Genomic DNA, 16,715 nt, shown 5'->3' with positions numbered 1-16,715 from the left:
CAAACTGTAATTATACACTGGACAATCATGTGTGTATGCAAATTTCAATGTATAATCCACTGTATAAGTAGCCTATGTAGTAGTCCTATAATAATAATTTATGTTTTCTATTGCATGTCTATTCCAATGTCTCCTTACACTCAACTTGAGGTCCTGACTCTGCAATTATTTATAAAGGAGAGACTTATTTGCACCAACGTCACCATGACAGATTCCTGTAAACTCATTGTATTTGGTGAATAAAGTGATTCTGACTCATGATTTTTCCCTAGATCCCTACAGAATTGATCAGTCACATTTCACAGACAACTGTGTTCTTAACGTCACATGGTAACCAAATGAAGAGAGAGAGAACGGCACGCCTCATAGATTCTTCAATTCATCTGTGGAAATAAATGTGCATATATACTTTTAAGACACTGAGGAGAAAGGGAATGGCTGTGATTCATATGACAAAATGGGCTCAGAATCAAGCAAGCTTTAAATAGAAATCATTGGATTCCTTTACTTGGCAACTTCCCCTTCATAGTTGAGGTTCTCGAGGGTGTAAACCCCAGAGTAAGTGATGTTTTGGTTGTAACCTCAGGAAACTGTGTCATGGCACTGGCTGGGTAGATAAACAAAACAACACAGGAGACCGAAAAAGAATATTTGTTAATAAATGGTAGAATTTGTATCTTTTTCAGATAACCCCAGGTCAGTAAGCTACCTCTGGTAGTTTTCAGTCTGTCTCGCCTGGCTGCCAAGTACAGAACAGCCTCAGCTTGCATAATATCATACAGTAACACTGTTATAACACTGCTAGACATACAGGCAAAAGATTATAAAGACCACATACTACATTCAACATGTGTGTGCTAATCGGCAAATAAAGTGTGATCTGCAGACCCTCTTCCAATTTACACACTAGTGTTATATTGGGGTCCTTACGTTGATAAGGCTATCTATTATGCTACCTAAATCAGATAACATAATGACTTCATAGAAAACATGGAAATACTACCTGGTTGTAAAACAAGCACATTCATACAGACTATTTCCCCCCTGTTTTTATTTATTATTATTTTCTTAAATGTTCAAATTCATGTGTTGCATTAAAATGCAAGAATGGGTTAAGGACAGTGGTGTAAAGTAACTAAGAACATTTACTCAAGTACTGTACTTAAGTACAATTTTGAGGTATTTCTACTTTATTGGAGAATTTCTATACTTTTACTTCTACTCCACTGCATCTCAGAGGCAAATATTGTACATTTACTCCACTACAATTATTTGTCACTACACAAAACACACATTAACCACTTCAGCCCTATTTAAACTTCTACAAGACTCGTTGTGAGCTTGTTGATCTGCTATTTTTAAACGATTTTAGACATAAATGAATCATTCTGCATAATGAGTACTTTTACTTTTGGTACTTCTTCTTGGTAAATTTTGATGCCAACTGCACTTGCACTTTGACTCAAGTACATTTTGATCACCAGACGTTTTACTTGTAACAGAGTTTTTCTACAATGCAGTATTGCTACTTTTACTTAAATAAAACAAATAATGTGAGTACTTTTTTCCACCACTGATTAAAATGCAAGAATGGGTTAAGGAGTCGGACATAGGTTAAGGACAACAAGGAAGGAGGGGGCGGGGACAAAGAAGTAACACTCAGCCATTGGCTGTGTGGGATTCCTTCCGCAGGACGAAACGCTTTATATAGCCAATCATGGCTCAGTAGCCAGTATGAGTAGGACTCGTCTTGCCATCCGGTTCTCTTGGTGTGGAAGAACGAACCAGAGTTAACATCGCCCTCGCTTTCACCCCCTACTCACACTCACTACAATGGAGCCCTCAAGTAGCTGACGTTTAATCCTGCAACCTTCTCTTTTTAAGCTTTCTTCCGTCTGATCACTGACTCCTGAAGTGAACTGACCGGTTCCCCCTGGGTTTTATTATCGACGTTTCCTTGCGACTTTTTCTGAAGCTTCCACACGATCCAAACATGAAGATCATTATCGGCATCGGCGGGTGAGTGTGAATGAATGGTTGTTGTAATAGCTCTACTGTCTGCTAGGCCCTCAAGCCTCGCACGTGGAAACGGGGTGTGTGCTGCACGGCGGTTTACACCGGCTAACCTCCCTGCTCGTTTTACTTAAATATAAATTAAAACATGTTATTGTTAAAAAAATGTGTTTAATCACCCTGCTCGTTATACGTATATATATTTTAAAAATATATTGTTCAAAAATGTGTTTAATCACCCTGCTCATTTTACTTGTATTTATTTATTTTATTGTTCAAAAATGCGTCCGACATGTAAATTACCGCCCCTTTGACAGTAAGTAACAAATATCGAAATATGCTTAATCGTCTTTAACATATTGCTGCTACGTAGGCTCTATAACATATTTCTGCTACGTAGGCTAAGATAGCATTAAAACACTGCGCTAAATGAACACTAAACATTGTTTATTTACTAAAGAGGCCCGCAGGGTACACCAGGTTCAGTGTGCCATGTGCATTATATTACTACTAGTAATGTTAGCTGGGCGAGCGTCAAGTGATCGACCATGTGTGTTTTTTTTTACCAGGGTCACCAATGGAGGGAAGACCACCCTCACCAACAGGCTGATCAAGAACTTGCCCAACTGCTGCGTGGTGCATCAGGATGACTTCTTCAAGGTGAGTTTCACGCACGTTTTTTTTCCTTTGTGGATAAAGGGATAGTTTGTGGAGCTTAAACACCAGTTCCATGTGATACTGGATATCCGTTACATTATGCATTGATGTAGTTAATGTGTAACTACACAGATTGCTCCTTCTGATGTTGTGGCTTTAAAGTGCCATAGTGTATCGAAACGCTATCAGAGACTTGCATTTAGCAGTCTAGTACTGGTGGAATGTACCTGGGTACATCTTATCCATATATGTTTCAGCCCCAAGATCAGATTGAAGTTGGTGAAGATGGCTTTAAGCAGTATGATGGTAAGCCTGGGTCTTTATGGAGGGCTTTTGTTTACGTGTGTGAGAGGGGGTGTGTGTGTGGGTGTGAGAGGGTGTGTGTGTGAGAGAGAGGGGGTGTGTGTGTGTGTGGTGTAACATGGTGTCTTATTTGATGTAATCTGCAAGCATGCTTAATATCTAATACGCATTACATCACTCACTCTCTCCATACATCTATGTGCTTGCTTCCTTCTCTGTCCCCTGCCTCTTGTCTCTCTCGCCCTCTCTCTCTCTCTTTCACAGTCATTACTGCTTTGGACATGGACGCCATGATGAGCACGATCTACGCTTGGGAGGAGAACCCTTTGAAGTTCGAGAAGTCGCATGGTGTTAATAACACCTTGGATACCGACATTCTTTCTGAGTCTGACCGCAACAAGGAGGAGGAGACTCACATCCTGATTGTGGAAGGTTTCCTGCTTTACACCTATGGGTGAGAAGTTGGCACATGCTCTGTGTTTGAGTAGCTCACTCTAATCTTATTGTAATTGTTGGGAAGTTAACCCATTGAGACCTGAAGCCGGTTCTACATGTCTCCTAAATCTCAACAATATTCTGAAAAACCTATGTTTCTATATCAGTTCTGTATCTTTTTCATGTCAAGGACCCCCAAAATGATGTGTATTTGGCCGCGGTCTCCCATCTAAATATTTTGTTCCAGGGACCCCCCAGAAGCAAAGCTTTGAGTTAAAAATGTTCGCTTTAGAAATGTATATATTCAAAGACTTGCACACATTTTCACAATTTTTCAAAATAGCAGATCTACAAGCTCGTAGCGCGGCACTCGGTGCCGCGCTATGAGCTTGTAGATCTGCTATTTTTGAATAGCCCAAAGTGTAAAATAATGCTTTTTAGCTCAAATCAAAAAATGACACAGTCATTTCACAGTAATACAGTAATCTGATATTTTTTGGCATACTCTAAAATCAATGGCTTTCAATGTTAAATGACGTAAACCCAAAACTACATGCAGTTAATCTGTAAGTGACTACATTTTCACACTTTGTTCTTGCAGACCTTTGATCGACGTGCTGAACCAGCGTTATTTCATTTCCATTCCATACGAAGAATGCAAAAAGAGGAGGTGGTAAGTGCTTCATCATGTTGTTTGTACGAGACTTAATGGTAGCGAGGTTTATTCCATGTCTCATTATTTTGATGTGTGTCACCCCGACAGCTCAAGAAACTACACGGTCCCAGACCCACCTGGTCTGTTTGATCGACATGTCTGGCCCATGTACGTCAAACACAAGAACATCATGGAGGAGACTAGAGTTGATGTTTGTAAGTATTGTTTTGGTGTTGTGATGTGCATTTCAGTTTAGTCAGCAATGCTCAGCATCTACTTTTGTGTTAACAGTGAAACGCTTGAACCCAATTAGACCTGAGGCAGATTCAGAAAACGCCTTCTAAAACTTCTAACCTAGGTTTTCTGAAAACGTTCAAATTCTTACTCAAAACAAGGAAAGAAATTATGTTGCTATATGTATAGCAACAACTAATGAGACACAGAGGTGGCCCCCCTATTGAAAGGTATAACAACGTATAGGTTACAACAGGTCTAAATGAGGAAACTTTGTCAATGCTTTAATGTGAATCCCATCGGTATGGGAGAGGAATGTGTGAAAACGGAGTGAGTAAGCTCTCAACACATCCACATTTGAAGGTCTAATTTTTCAGACGGAATGATAGGATTCACGGTTAAATATTGACGTTACTCTTAAGCAGATGAGTGATTTAATAAGAGTACATGAACCAAGTGCCAACATGTTGCATCTTCCATTACAGTGCAGCTAGATGGAACCAAGTCAAAGGAGCAACTGTACAACTTTGTCTATGGAGACATCCTGAATGGTATCCAGAACGACCAGAAGTGTCTGCAATAAACAAAGGTACATCATTTGGTACTCATCAGTATACATTTGTTTTTATTAGAACCTTTTTTTTTTTGTAAGTATAAACCTGTGAAGTAATGGCTTTCTTATTTAATATTTGTGACAGGTCATCAATGATCGGCTTAGAGGAGTTCATCATATTCAGCCTAGAGGAAAAACACCGCCTTGCCATAACAGTTTCTACCTGGCAGCTCAACAGTTGACTGCTACGACTTTTCTAAATGTAAATTATTCCTTACCTGATGGCATCAAATGCTGGCATGATTTTTATATCCACCATATTTATTGCTTTGTTACCAGCTTAAACTCCTGGAGTTGACGGAGAAGTTCAGAGGATGCTTACATAACATCAATAAAAGATCCTTCTGCAAACCTGTTTTGTTGATATTCAGTTGCTTCTATTTTGCTCATATGAAACATTTGCATTGAACGCATAATTATGAAGTATTTAAAGGTAGGGTAAGTGATTTACTTTGGTTAAAATAAGTGTTCAATAGCTATATATTCTTATAGTACTCATTGCAATAGAGTGTCTAGAATGTCTCTCCAGCTCTTTATTAAACAGAAAATGCATTTTCTGCTCTCCTGATTGGCTTAAATTGTGTCACTTACCTGAAAATGTACTATATTCTGTTTACTAAAGAGCTAGAGAGACCCCTGTGACCAAACAAACGCTCTGTAGCAATGATTACTATCAGAATGTAGTACTTTAACAAAAAAGATTTACAAAGAATATCACATACCCTACCTAAGTGCACTATCACTTGTATCCACCCTTGACTGTGGGCACCATCCTCAATCCTAGCCTATCTCTATTACTGCCCATTATGCATGTCCTTCGTCACCTCAACCCCTGAGGCGTTGGAATACAGTGAGTGTACAACATTTATTATCTGACCTACAGGCGACAGTTGGTGTGAGTGATAGCAGGGCGGCATCACAAGACTCAACGCATCATGTGACGTTGAAAGAGGAAACTTTCTACTCTAGAATCCATGAGTTACATAACTCATTTTGTGTGAATTCAACCAAGCAAATGGTTTTCAAAACCAAACACACCCCAACCCCCTCAAGAATGAAAACGAGGTAATGGGGCTGCTGTGTTCAGAAAAACACAGTTGCTGTTTCTAGTTTTACGTAACACGCCAACCACCTTTATTGTAATATATGTATAAAAGCAAACAAATACTTTGCAATAATCACTTTAATAAAGCCTTTATGTGCCATTTTTTACCACATACATTTTAAATAGGTTTCTATAATGTTTTGTCCATAATGACAAGGCAAGTGTAAGGCTATTGCAGGATATGATTAAATGATGGATAAATGCATTTGTGCTTAAATTTATGGTCTCTGGCCAATTAACACAAATAATCCGTTTCTATTATAGTCTTTAAAATTTCCCAGACCAAGGAAATTCTGTAGAATAAGTGAAACGGAGGTCTGGAACATCTTGAACCATGAGTTAGGAACACTGAGGGGGCGGGGAGACTTCCAGCAGTCCTTACTTCACTTAAAGTGAAGTATTATGCAATGCTGTTCATACACATTGTGCTAGAGAAGTAGGGCATGGAATTGCCTTTTGACCTACATATGGAAAGTATATAGGATATGAGTTTCCTTTCGTTATTCTGTTAGTGGATCAATGCTATTGTTTTTTTCTTTAAAATGACAAGCGAGGTTTGCAGTATATAATGCAACATAGTCCTTTAAATATATATATTTAAAACAAATACATATCATATACTGTATATGTATTTGTGTATATGTATGATTGTAGAAACAAGCCTGGCCAGGAGAGAATTCTGAGTGACCCATGTGTTCTTCTATCTATAGTGACTTTAACATGCACAAAACAATGCTGCTATTGAGGGCTTCTGGATCCAGACAGACTGTCATAACAGCTCACACATGTGCATGCATACTCATTCACACAGTGAACCTGTCTTCTGTCTGTCTCAAAGTCAGATGACTGATCTAGCTTGTGCTCTCTCTCTCTCTCTCTCTCTCTCTCCCTCTCTCTCTCTCTGTATATATACACACATACACAGTATATGTATATTTATAGATACAAATGTAAAACATTTTCAACATTTAATGGGTTTTTGATAATTCAGTGTAGTTAAAATATTTAGTAACACCAAGTTCAAAGGCAATGCTGTCACATGCAGTGTTAAGGCCTCACATTCCATACCTAACACCCACATACTATTCTTTATCACATGAACATACTGTAGGTGTATATTGTGTGTTTGTGTGTTAGCGCACACTCAAACCCATTGGCATAAATACATGAATGCAAGCACCCCAGCTAGAACCTCAACCACCCCATATAGCACACATCTTTCCTTATACCGTATACCTTCGTGTCTTGTATTTTGTTTACACAGATGCTAGGTTTGTCTACCTAGTATCCCAGTTTCTTTGAAGCACTAGAGTGTTCTCTTTGCACTGTACTTGTGACTATTTTCATTGTCATTTGTTGACTAGGGTTTGTGCCATTTACTCAGATGTTGCAACTATAAGTCGTTCTGGATAAGGGCGTCTGCTAAATGTCTAAATTATAAATTGTAACCATTTTATGCTGTCCCACATTTCGCCTGCTATCTAACTAATGTGTCCATTTTAGACATGCTATACAGTATTGTCCGTGATTTTGCTGCCTGCAACCTTTTGGTTCAGTTGCTGGCAATCAGCCATACACACTAGCTAGTTAATGTGTTGTCAGTGGCACTCATTTACCTGTGTTTACCAGTCAGCCATTAAGGCTTAAGTTTGAATTAACCTCAGAAAATGGGCTCAGACCTATCAGCATGTATAGGCAGTGTGCATGTGTTTAGGTGTGTGAGAGAGACAGGGTGATTGAGTCAACAGTAGATGTGGCAATTTGATGCACTCTGGGAATTTCCTACAAGCTATTTTAGTTTCTCAGGAGGACCAGCATCATTATATAGCTATTGTAAATTGTCACCACTGATTATAATGAAATTATTTGCTTGAAGATTTTACAATATTTTCAAGGCATCCATGGAAATGCTAGATGATCTTAGTTGTACGGTATGTATTTATGTACAGAAATATGAATTTCCTTCAAACGATGGCACTTTAACTATTTTCATTACAAAATTACCAGTCACCATTTCAAAATACACATGTAGGCTTACAGGATCTACAAAAAGCAAATGAGAAGGCAAATATGTTATGAACTTTCTTTAATTACTAGTCAATTTCTTCAATGGCATACAACTGTTTTGGGAACAAAATTCTTTGGTTGTTCTAAAGATCTACAAAATGTTTACCCTGTACAGTCAAGGGTATGCTTATTCAATATACACAAAGCCTCTTGTCACTTCCTACTTCTCAACTTCAAACCATGCATAAAAATAGTCACGCATACACGACACTCCTCGCACCATTTAGGCTACATCCTTTAATAAATAAAAACTTCTGCATTTCCGGGTTAATGCAAGCTCACTCCTTTTGCTGTCCCCTTTGTTCTCAAAAGTGTGCTGTGCAAGCCTGCCATGTTCAGTCGACCTAGACATGAATGTGTGAGATAAGCAGTTATGTAACCTGGAGTTACAAGTCTTCCAGCCAAAAACAAAAAAAGTTCCAGAGCTTCACTGAGGCATACTGTAGATACACTATTATGTAATAGTCACCATACATTTTCGGTCTTTCTTAGCTTTAAGTCAAATGTATTTGCCTGTAGCAAATTAGTTTTACAATTTTTTAAAAGAGTTTGAAATGAACAAATGAACAACTCGACTTGGTCTGCTGTGGACTAGCCAGTGTCCGCCTTCTACTTGATGGGCGCATATAAAGTAAAAACACATAGAATTGAGGTGATGGTGCTAACGTCTTCAGACATGCATAGAGCCTCTAGGTCGCTCTTCTGAACCCTGTAGTTATCGAAACCACCAACCACCAAACCAGGAGTTATAAGGCTGCATCTTTCTGGATAATGTCAGTTTGGTTGTATGCGTGTGTGAGTTTCTGTGCGTTTGTGTGTGCGTGCGTATCTGTCATCACTTGCCATTACTCTCTTTCTCAACACCTCTCCAAAGTGGATGGAGAGAGCAGGGCAAACAACAGACAGTCTGCTGTGGTTAAGTCAAATAGTGCATGTAAACAACACTATAAATCCTAGACTTTTAACTCCATACTGTACGGTTTAGACTGTCGCACCTTCACTGCACTCAGGTCAGACAGTGTGTGGGCGCATGCACACATACACACAATATAAACACCCCACTAACCACTCTGGCATCGGAGGGGACTGTGGATGTGTAAATGTCTGACTGCATCTGTCTCTAAGTACCAACATTTTGCCCTTTTCACAGCTTTGCTATGCTCACTCAGTCGTCTTTTCTCCTCCTTTTTTTGTTACCCAGCCCAGCAGAGGAAAATAACAGGGACAGGGCACATTTGTTTAATCAAATCATCCTTTCACTTCGCCACAATTATGCTGCTCTTCAAAGCCTCTTTGCCAGTATAAAACTCATGTCTATATTTACTTATTTACTGCAGCCCGAGAGCAGCCCACGAAAACCAGGCACTGACTCCATAAAACCTTTTGTTTTCTAACTTCTTTTTTTTTATGAGACCTTGTTTTGAAAATGCTTGACCCACTTAGGCCATTAAGGCAGTGAGCTGAACAAGGTTGAGCCAGTACCTTGGGTTGGCAATAGACGTCTTTCACTGACTGTGGTACACCAAGACTGTCTGTGTTTACGCTGGAAGCACAGAATTGGCCTCGGGAAGAAATCATACCACACTTTGAGAGACAACAAGACATTGTTTATCTCAGAGACAACACTAGACCGTTTACCTTCACACTTCTCTTTTTCGCAGCAGAGTCAGACTGTCAAATATGACTATGACTGAGAGACTGAGAAAGCTAACATTTTGGTTACATGGATTATTATGTTCAAAACCATATTCTGTACCAGTTGTTGAGTCATATAAACCTAATTGCCCATGTTCTCCATGCCAATCTGTCCTGAATTACGTATGGAGTTATATAAGAGTTCATTGGTTAAGGAAAAGTAACCTCATACAGTCTCCCTTTGGTTCAACCCACCACAAGGGGATGTGTTTTCCAGAGCACTAGTCACTTCACATGGTAAACGATGTGCATGGAATACTACCATGTCAACCGAATGGCAGAACCTAAGGGGAATAATAACATGATGCAACAATTACTAGTGTGGGCCGTAGGACCATATCCTGTTTTGGTAGGTCTGGGAGAGGCTTGGTGCTTGGCCCGAAGCGGGCCACAGCCTCCCACTCCTCACCCGCCTGAATCACTGTTTACTTAGACAGGAAGGCTGGCCGCTACAACACCATCTGCTGCTGCATGTCTGTGACTCGCTTGTGGCTACGGCGAGGTGGGGTTTGTTTTTTCCCCCGACGGCCAACTTTCTAAAAGAGGAGACAAGTCAAAACCAAAGCAAGGGGCTGAGAGGAGCACAGCCCAGCCTCGGAAACCACTGCAACTCTGGCCCCCTCATCACTTAACCCCCCAGCCCCCCCCCATACCACGTGGAAGCAAGGGTACGCATTTTCATCGAACACACTCGCAGTTTTCTGTCATATGAGACAAAACATGTGTTGCAACAGCCTTACTTGCTTTGATCCCTGCCTTCATAATCAAATAAATGAATGTAAAAAAAAACTACATTGATAATGTGCTGAGTAGTAATTTGCCTTATTAGCTTGATTCAAGAACCTCCTTGGGTCTAGACCTTTCCTCAGCCGCATTGTGGTGCCAGTGTTGTTTCCGTTTCAAAGAGAGGTGGGTGTGGGGTGGAGTACTCGATGGTGGTTTTGGATGTTTCCTGCAGTAGTAGTGAGAGTAAAATTAGAGCTTTATGTGAACTGTAGGAGGTGGGAGAGACACATAAGAGCCCTCTGCTAAGGGGAGGAATGTAACCTCCTTTTCTGTAAACTAACTGCCACTGGCATTCCTGTTTTAATTTCAGATCTCTCAAATATCTGTATAAAGACAAACTATTTGTTTTTGACATCTGTGTACGATTTATCAACCTAAACGTGTATTTGTGAGCAGAAGTGGCTTGCACTAGAGTAAAAAGCAGATTTAAATAGTACAGAGCAGGAACACAGGCCACTCCTCAAACAAGGCTTTGCTGACATCTAGTGGACTAAATGGCATGGCACACTTGACTAAGATAAAAGTAAAGCAACAGGAAAATGTCAGGCTTTTTAATTAACAAGAATCTTGGATTTCGTAAGCAAATCCTTTTGTGGGGAACGATATGTATGGGACAGGAGTATAGAGCGTTACACCTCCAAGCCCAAGGCAGGCACATCATGTTGTCTTCATTATAAATTTAGGAGAGATTCTGCTTAAAAAAGAAAAAAGAAAAGAAGTCGTCACATACTCTATGGAAATTATAGTTGATTTTGACCAATAATGATGCCAACAATGAATCTCTGGCCTTGGTAAATCCAGTGGATGTTATTTATCATTATACCGTCACTATTAATTAACCCATTTAGACCGGGAACCCCTATACGCAACTATACCTTTCAATCCGGGAACCCCTTTTGGGGTTGTTGTTGCTATGTACAGTATATACTGTAGCAACATAATTATTTTGTAATTTTTTAATAAATATTTGAAGTTTCTCAGAAAACTTTAGAAGGATTTAGAAGGCGTTTTTAGAATCGGCCTCAGGTCTAAATGGGTTAACATAATGTCAGACACCAGACAACGTACTGTACACTATAGATGTAGAAGTATCTGCCTCTAAAACAATACACTGATCTAAAAACATTCAGTGTTAATGGAGCATGTAGCCAGGACCAGGACCCTAAGGTCCAGCACCAAGACGTAATGACTTTCACCTTTGACAAAAACACAGTCAATACATTGATTCCACTCTGTTGGCCGTTATCTGACGACTGAGTCTCTCGAGTAAATTCTGCCATTCTCAGATGCGTCTATTTTAATGTATATGTCGATGTCGTCCAACGTGGACAGCAGGATAAACCAGGATGTTATGCTTCAGTTCATGTCTTTGGTTTGTGGTGTTCTTGGCAATGACAGAGTTAATAGAGAGTAGTGTTGGCTGGTGATCCTACGTTCTTTTAGCAGGTTTGGCGATGAGCTGCCGCTCTCTTTCCAGCTCCTTCTCACGTTGCTGCTCTTTCTCCAGTGCCTCCTTCTGCTTCTGTTGCTGCAGCTTCAGAGCCCTTTTCTATGAGATAAACAATCGTCCCACTCAGAATACCATCCACTGTATTCCCACGCTCTTCCATCATACTTGGGGACTCAGAAAGCCGTATGACATACGAGCAAAATAGCAGCCGTGTGAATATGGTATAATATCTTTTCCCCATCATCTATATAATCTATATTTGATTTGATTTGATTCAAATACAAGTTATTATTATTATGTAAAAGAAAGGTAAAAGTCAAGTGATACCTTTAACTTTGTTGTCTTCTCGTGGAGCATCAGCATCTCTTTGCGTATGTTCACCAGCTTATTGTGGTAAACCTTTGCCTCTGTAAACTAATATCATCACACTGTATTACTAATCATTCCTGATCCATGCCGTTTGAATATGCTGTACTTTGACATTTCAATATGAATATTTAGTAATAATTATAATTACTTATACTAATTATAGTACATATAATAATGATTTAATATACCAGTGAATTGAGGTCCAACAGGGCATTACACTCTCTGAATTTGGTTACTTCCTGTTCCAGAGTGTCAAGGACTATCACTTGGTTTTGCCTGTTTAAGACAAAAAATACTCAATTTACTCAATACTCAACAAGTACAGTGATGATTATTGACTTTTAACACAACAATATACTTCATCAAAATGTAAGTGCACTAACCACACCCTCCTTTCTGAATAAACTACCAAAATAATCTTTAAAAAGAGCAAAAACAAGACAACGAGCTGCAGAAATGTGTGTGTGTGTGTGTGTGTGTGTGTGTGTGTGTGTGTGTGTGTGTGTGTGTGTGTGTGTGTGTGTGTGTGTGTGTGTGTGTGTGTGTGTGTGTGTGGGGGGGGGGGCTACATATTGTAGATTCACAGAATTATTGTCACACATTTGCTTACAACAGAGACTCAATGATTCCTTTGTTTCTTGTCTACCCCATGTTTACTCATCATCCATTTTTTTTTTGCAGTATGGCTTTGTTATCTGTTATAATTATGTATATCAACCATGTTGGCTAATTCTCATTAGTAATCATGTAATTTGTAATCAAGTTTAATCATGCATGTCAACTATGTTGGCAAATTTGGAATTTGCAACTTAATCATGTCTTTTGTAATCATATATAATCATGCATGCCAACTATGTTGGCTTATTGATTTTTGCAATCATGTCCTATTTTTGCGATCATGTCCTATTCATGTCCTGCAATCATGGCGCACTTACTTAGTTCATATGGGTAAAGAAGGCCTTGTATAAGCCCTTTGGGTTTCTTCTGGCACTCTTTTCTTTTATTAAATGTGTACACATTTTGTACTGTTTTTATGATTGTGCTAAATCAAATCAAATGGTTCATCCTAATAAATAACCTATTTGATTATGAGATATCTTGTGTGAAAAATTGACATTTTGGCCTGAGGGTGGTGCTAAAGGCAATGTTATGGGGTTTCTCATTAAGGTTCATCCACCATGCACACACAGCAAGTGTGCTCAGAAATTTTCATTCATCTTTTGTGCAATTGCAATCTATGAACTAATGGTGATGCTAGAGGAAAGGCCATGGGGTCACCTAAATCAGTGGGGTTGAAGGTGCACAGTAAATTCTAAAGCAATCCAGTCTGTAATTTTAGTTTTAGTTGCTTTGGAACAAAGTGGTGGACAGACTGTCTGTCTGTCTGTCTGTCTGTCTGACATTAAAGGTCTCATTAGAGGCGCTACATTTTTATATTAGAGCTTTGTGCTTAAGTCACCAAATTATTAGCATCCTAGCTAAAAGGAGACACATTATTTTGGCATCAAGAGGTTTTTTTAATGCATCTTTCACAAAATGTATTTCTATCAACCTTTTTTATTATATAATTTAGAGTATTGCCACCCCCCAATGTAGTCATTATGCCAATTAATTACCCGCTCCACACATTTCTGTGTTGTCACTGCTGTTGTACCCTACTGGCTCACCTGCCAATGAGGAGACCCCACCGGGAGGAAGCAGCGCCTCCGTCCTACTCCTCCCGCCCTGGTCATAGGTGCCGCCCCAGCCCGAAGGAGTATGTGCAGTGACAAATATCACCCTCCCCGCCTGGCTTCCCTCCCCGAACATGGGCCAATTGTGTTCGTATTGACACTTGACAAAGCTGGATGCACCACAATGGATTCCAAGCTCTAGGTGGTGGGTAGGTGCTTTATCACTGCACCACCCGCGCGCCTTCTATCTCTATCAACCGGTTTACAGATCATTTATTTTCACAATAAAATTTCAACTAGGAATACCTTTGGATTATCTGAATCCAGGGCATAATGAGTACCATATCTTGAACAATGCCTTGTTATATCCTATACAGTATGATAGGAGCACATTAGTCATCATCATGGCCTGGCTTTTAGTAATCACACTTTGTTTTAAAGTGATCATTTGCGAGTTTGTATCAGACATATTCAGCTCAACTTCCATGGCCAGCCAGGCCAATATATCAGCCATTATTTGACTTTTTGGATGACATGGGTAACGCAAGTATGCAGCAGCAGCTGATGCGTCCACATTTTGAACCACTTTCAACCTGGTGTCCGTATTTTGAAAAGTTCCCATTTTTCAAACATTATCAAAATGTTTATAAAACAGCAGATCTACAAGATCACAACACAATGCAATGTGAACTTGTAGATTGGCTATTTTTATGCTTACGTGTTAAGTTTTGAATAAGGCTCAATTGGTTAAATTAAACAAAGTTCAATTTGTGTGTTTAATTTATATTTACTTGTTTGTTTGCTTATTCATCCACAATTGGTCAAAACATCAGTAATCGGTGGTCTAGGAATCTCCAAAATCTGGTATTTTGCATCTGACTAAGATCTGCCATTGGTTGGATCATTATAAGACATCATGGATATCATTGAGTTCTTCTTAGCTGGGACATTTGTAGCACATGACATACATTTAAATGGACGCGTGATGCTGGTAAGTAAAAAGGTTGATTCATGCCATACAATGGCAGATGTTGACATGCCTGTGCTGGAGGACAGTGCCACTTTCAAATGCATTGTCGTGCTTAGCATCCCTCGGATTACTTACGTAAGTTCTTGGAGGACCTGTTTTGAATTCTGTAGGTCGGGTAGGTAGTGGGAGAGTACTCCCTCTGTGAGCTTCATTACTGTGTTCTTATCCACTACTATCACTTCCTCTAGAGGCCCCGAGTTCTCAGAAGACAGTGACTCTGGGGGTGTCAGCCTGAGATCTGTTAGTGATAAAAGACAAACAAAATATAGGCTACTGCTTCACAAAACCTCACTTATTCAAGTACTGTACTTAAAGTGCAATGTTTAGGTATTTTTTACCTTACAGGAGTATTTAAAATGTTCAGTACTTTTACTTCTACTCCACTACATCTCAGAGGAAAATATTATACTTTTATTCCACTACAATTCTTAAACTTTAGTTACTTTGTAGATTTTGATTATTATGACAAAAAATACATTAACCACCTCAGCCCTACAGTATATACATTTTGGCCATTTGAGAATAGCCGATCTACAAGCTCACAATCGCATTGTGAGCTTGTAGATTGGCTATTTTCAAAAGAGTTATACATTTGAAAACTTGTGAAATGGGACATTGCATAATGAGTGACTTCCTACTTTTGGTACTTTTAGTACATTTTCATGCCAATACTTTTGTACTTTTACTCAAGTAAATTTTGAATGCCAGACGTTTACTTGTAATAGAGTATTTCTACATTGCAGTATTGACACTTTTACTTAAGTAAAACATGTGAGTACTTCGTGCTCCACTGGTTATTATTGTCAAAGCAAACCTGTATTGTGTGGAGATTCACTCTGTGATGATGGACCCTGATCTTCCCGTCCTTCTGCTTCTACCTCCATGGGTGAAGCTATTTAGCCTGATGGTATCACCTGGAATGAGGAACCAATGATCAGACAACTTCTTATCTCTCTCCATCAACAAAAACAGCAACGGGCGATTAGTTCTTCTTATCAAAACAATGAGTTATGGCATTAGAATTATGTCCATATTTTAATCGACTCGGTTCAAATATCGACATAATTCTAATGCGTCTAATCAGGTCGTAATTGGTATTGTGTATGTATGGCGTTATACCAGCCAGCTTCCTGATAGCAAAAGAAATCACAGTAGCAAATGTTTCGATAAGCTTTACCAAAAGTAAGGGTAAATTTAGGTTAACTGTAGTTGTCTGGCAGAGGTTTCTATCATAGAGTTATAATATATCTGTCTCTATAGTGTTGTGAACACATGTATGTGTTGGTAAAGTGTAGATTTTTACCTTATTAAATGTTATTGCTGCGTCTGGGAAAAAAATTAAACATCATGTGACTCGTGGCGTCAGTCATGTGACTGGGATGAGGGGTGAAACCCACAGAGAAATATTACAAGGATTCGTCAGGTGCGTCATGTGTGCGTGAAACTACAGACTCGGACCACACACGCGCGCGCGCATGCACTCACACACACACACACACACACACACACACACACACACACACACGCACACGCGCACGCACACGCGCACGCACATGCGCACACACACACGCGCACACACACACACACACACACACACACACACACACACACTTCTTCTTACGTGTGTCGT

General features: G+C 39.5%; 2 protein-coding genes across 2 annotated transcripts; one reads left to right on the top strand and one right to left on the bottom strand.

The window, feature by feature from the left end:
• Positions 1–1,747: 1,747 nt before the first annotated feature.
• Positions 1,748–5,265, top strand: mibp2 (muscle-specific beta 1 integrin binding protein 2). The gene is made up of 8 exons (XM_084084190.1): positions 1,748–2,019; positions 2,583–2,673; positions 2,928–2,976; positions 3,238–3,427; positions 4,010–4,081; positions 4,172–4,278; positions 4,783–4,886; positions 4,996–5,265. Exons 1-7 carry the CDS (start codon positions 1,994–1,996, stop codon positions 4,878–4,880), a joined length of 633 nt encoding a protein of 210 aa, XP_083940316.1. The 5' UTR covers positions 1,748–1,993; the 3' UTR covers positions 4,881–4,886; positions 4,996–5,265.
• Positions 5,266–11,100: 5,835 nt separating this feature from the next.
• bloc1s6 (biogenesis of lysosomal organelles complex-1, subunit 6, pallidin) lies at positions 11,101–16,434 on the bottom strand. The gene is made up of 6 exons (XM_084060855.1): positions 16,389–16,434; positions 15,900–15,999; positions 15,161–15,323; positions 12,571–12,658; positions 12,341–12,427; positions 11,101–12,112 (listed from the first exon to the last, which is right to left on the bottom strand). The coding sequence occupies exons 2-6, from the start codon at positions 15,967–15,969 to the stop codon at positions 11,993–11,995; spliced, it is 528 nt and encodes a 175-aa protein (XP_083916981.1). The 5' UTR covers positions 15,970–15,999; positions 16,389–16,434; the 3' UTR covers positions 11,101–11,992.
• Between the last annotated feature and the right edge of the window lie 281 nt (positions 16,435–16,715).

Source organism: Gymnoscopelus microlampas, assembly GCF_963454915.1.
Source record: "Gymnoscopelus microlampas genome assembly, chromosome: 1".
NCBI lineage: Eukaryota > Metazoa > Chordata > Actinopteri > Myctophiformes > Myctophidae > Gymnoscopelus > Gymnoscopelus microlampas.
This window is presented reverse-complemented; position numbering and strand designations above follow the sequence as displayed.

What these genes read in the sequence shown, in the direction of transcription:
- bloc1s6 (XM_084060855.1), bottom strand. Translation starts at nt 15,969, where the DNA reads ATGGAGGTAGAAGCAGAAGGACGGGAAGATCAGGGTCCATCATCACAG. An exon ending in CAGGTCCTCCAAGAACTTAC is followed by an intron (nt 12,659 to 15,160) that starts GTAAGTAATCCG and finishes TGTCTTAAACAG; the next exon opens with GCAAAACCAAGTGATAGTCC. An exon ending in TGTTGGACCTCAATTCACTG is followed by an intron (nt 12,428 to 12,570) that starts GTATATTAAATC and finishes TGATGATATTAG; the next exon opens with TTTACAGAGGCAAAGGTTTA.
- mibp2 (XM_084084190.1), top strand. Translation starts at nt 1,994, where the DNA reads ATGAAGATCATTATCGGCATCGGCGG. An exon ending in TGGCTTTAAGCAGTATGATG is followed by an intron (nt 2,977 to 3,237) that starts GTAAGCCTGGGT and finishes TCTCTTTCACAG; the next exon opens with TCATTACTGCTTTGGACATG. An exon ending in GGAGACTAGAGTTGATGTTT is followed by an intron (nt 4,279 to 4,782) that starts GTAAGTATTGTT and finishes CTTCCATTACAG; the next exon opens with TGCAGCTAGATGGAACCAAG.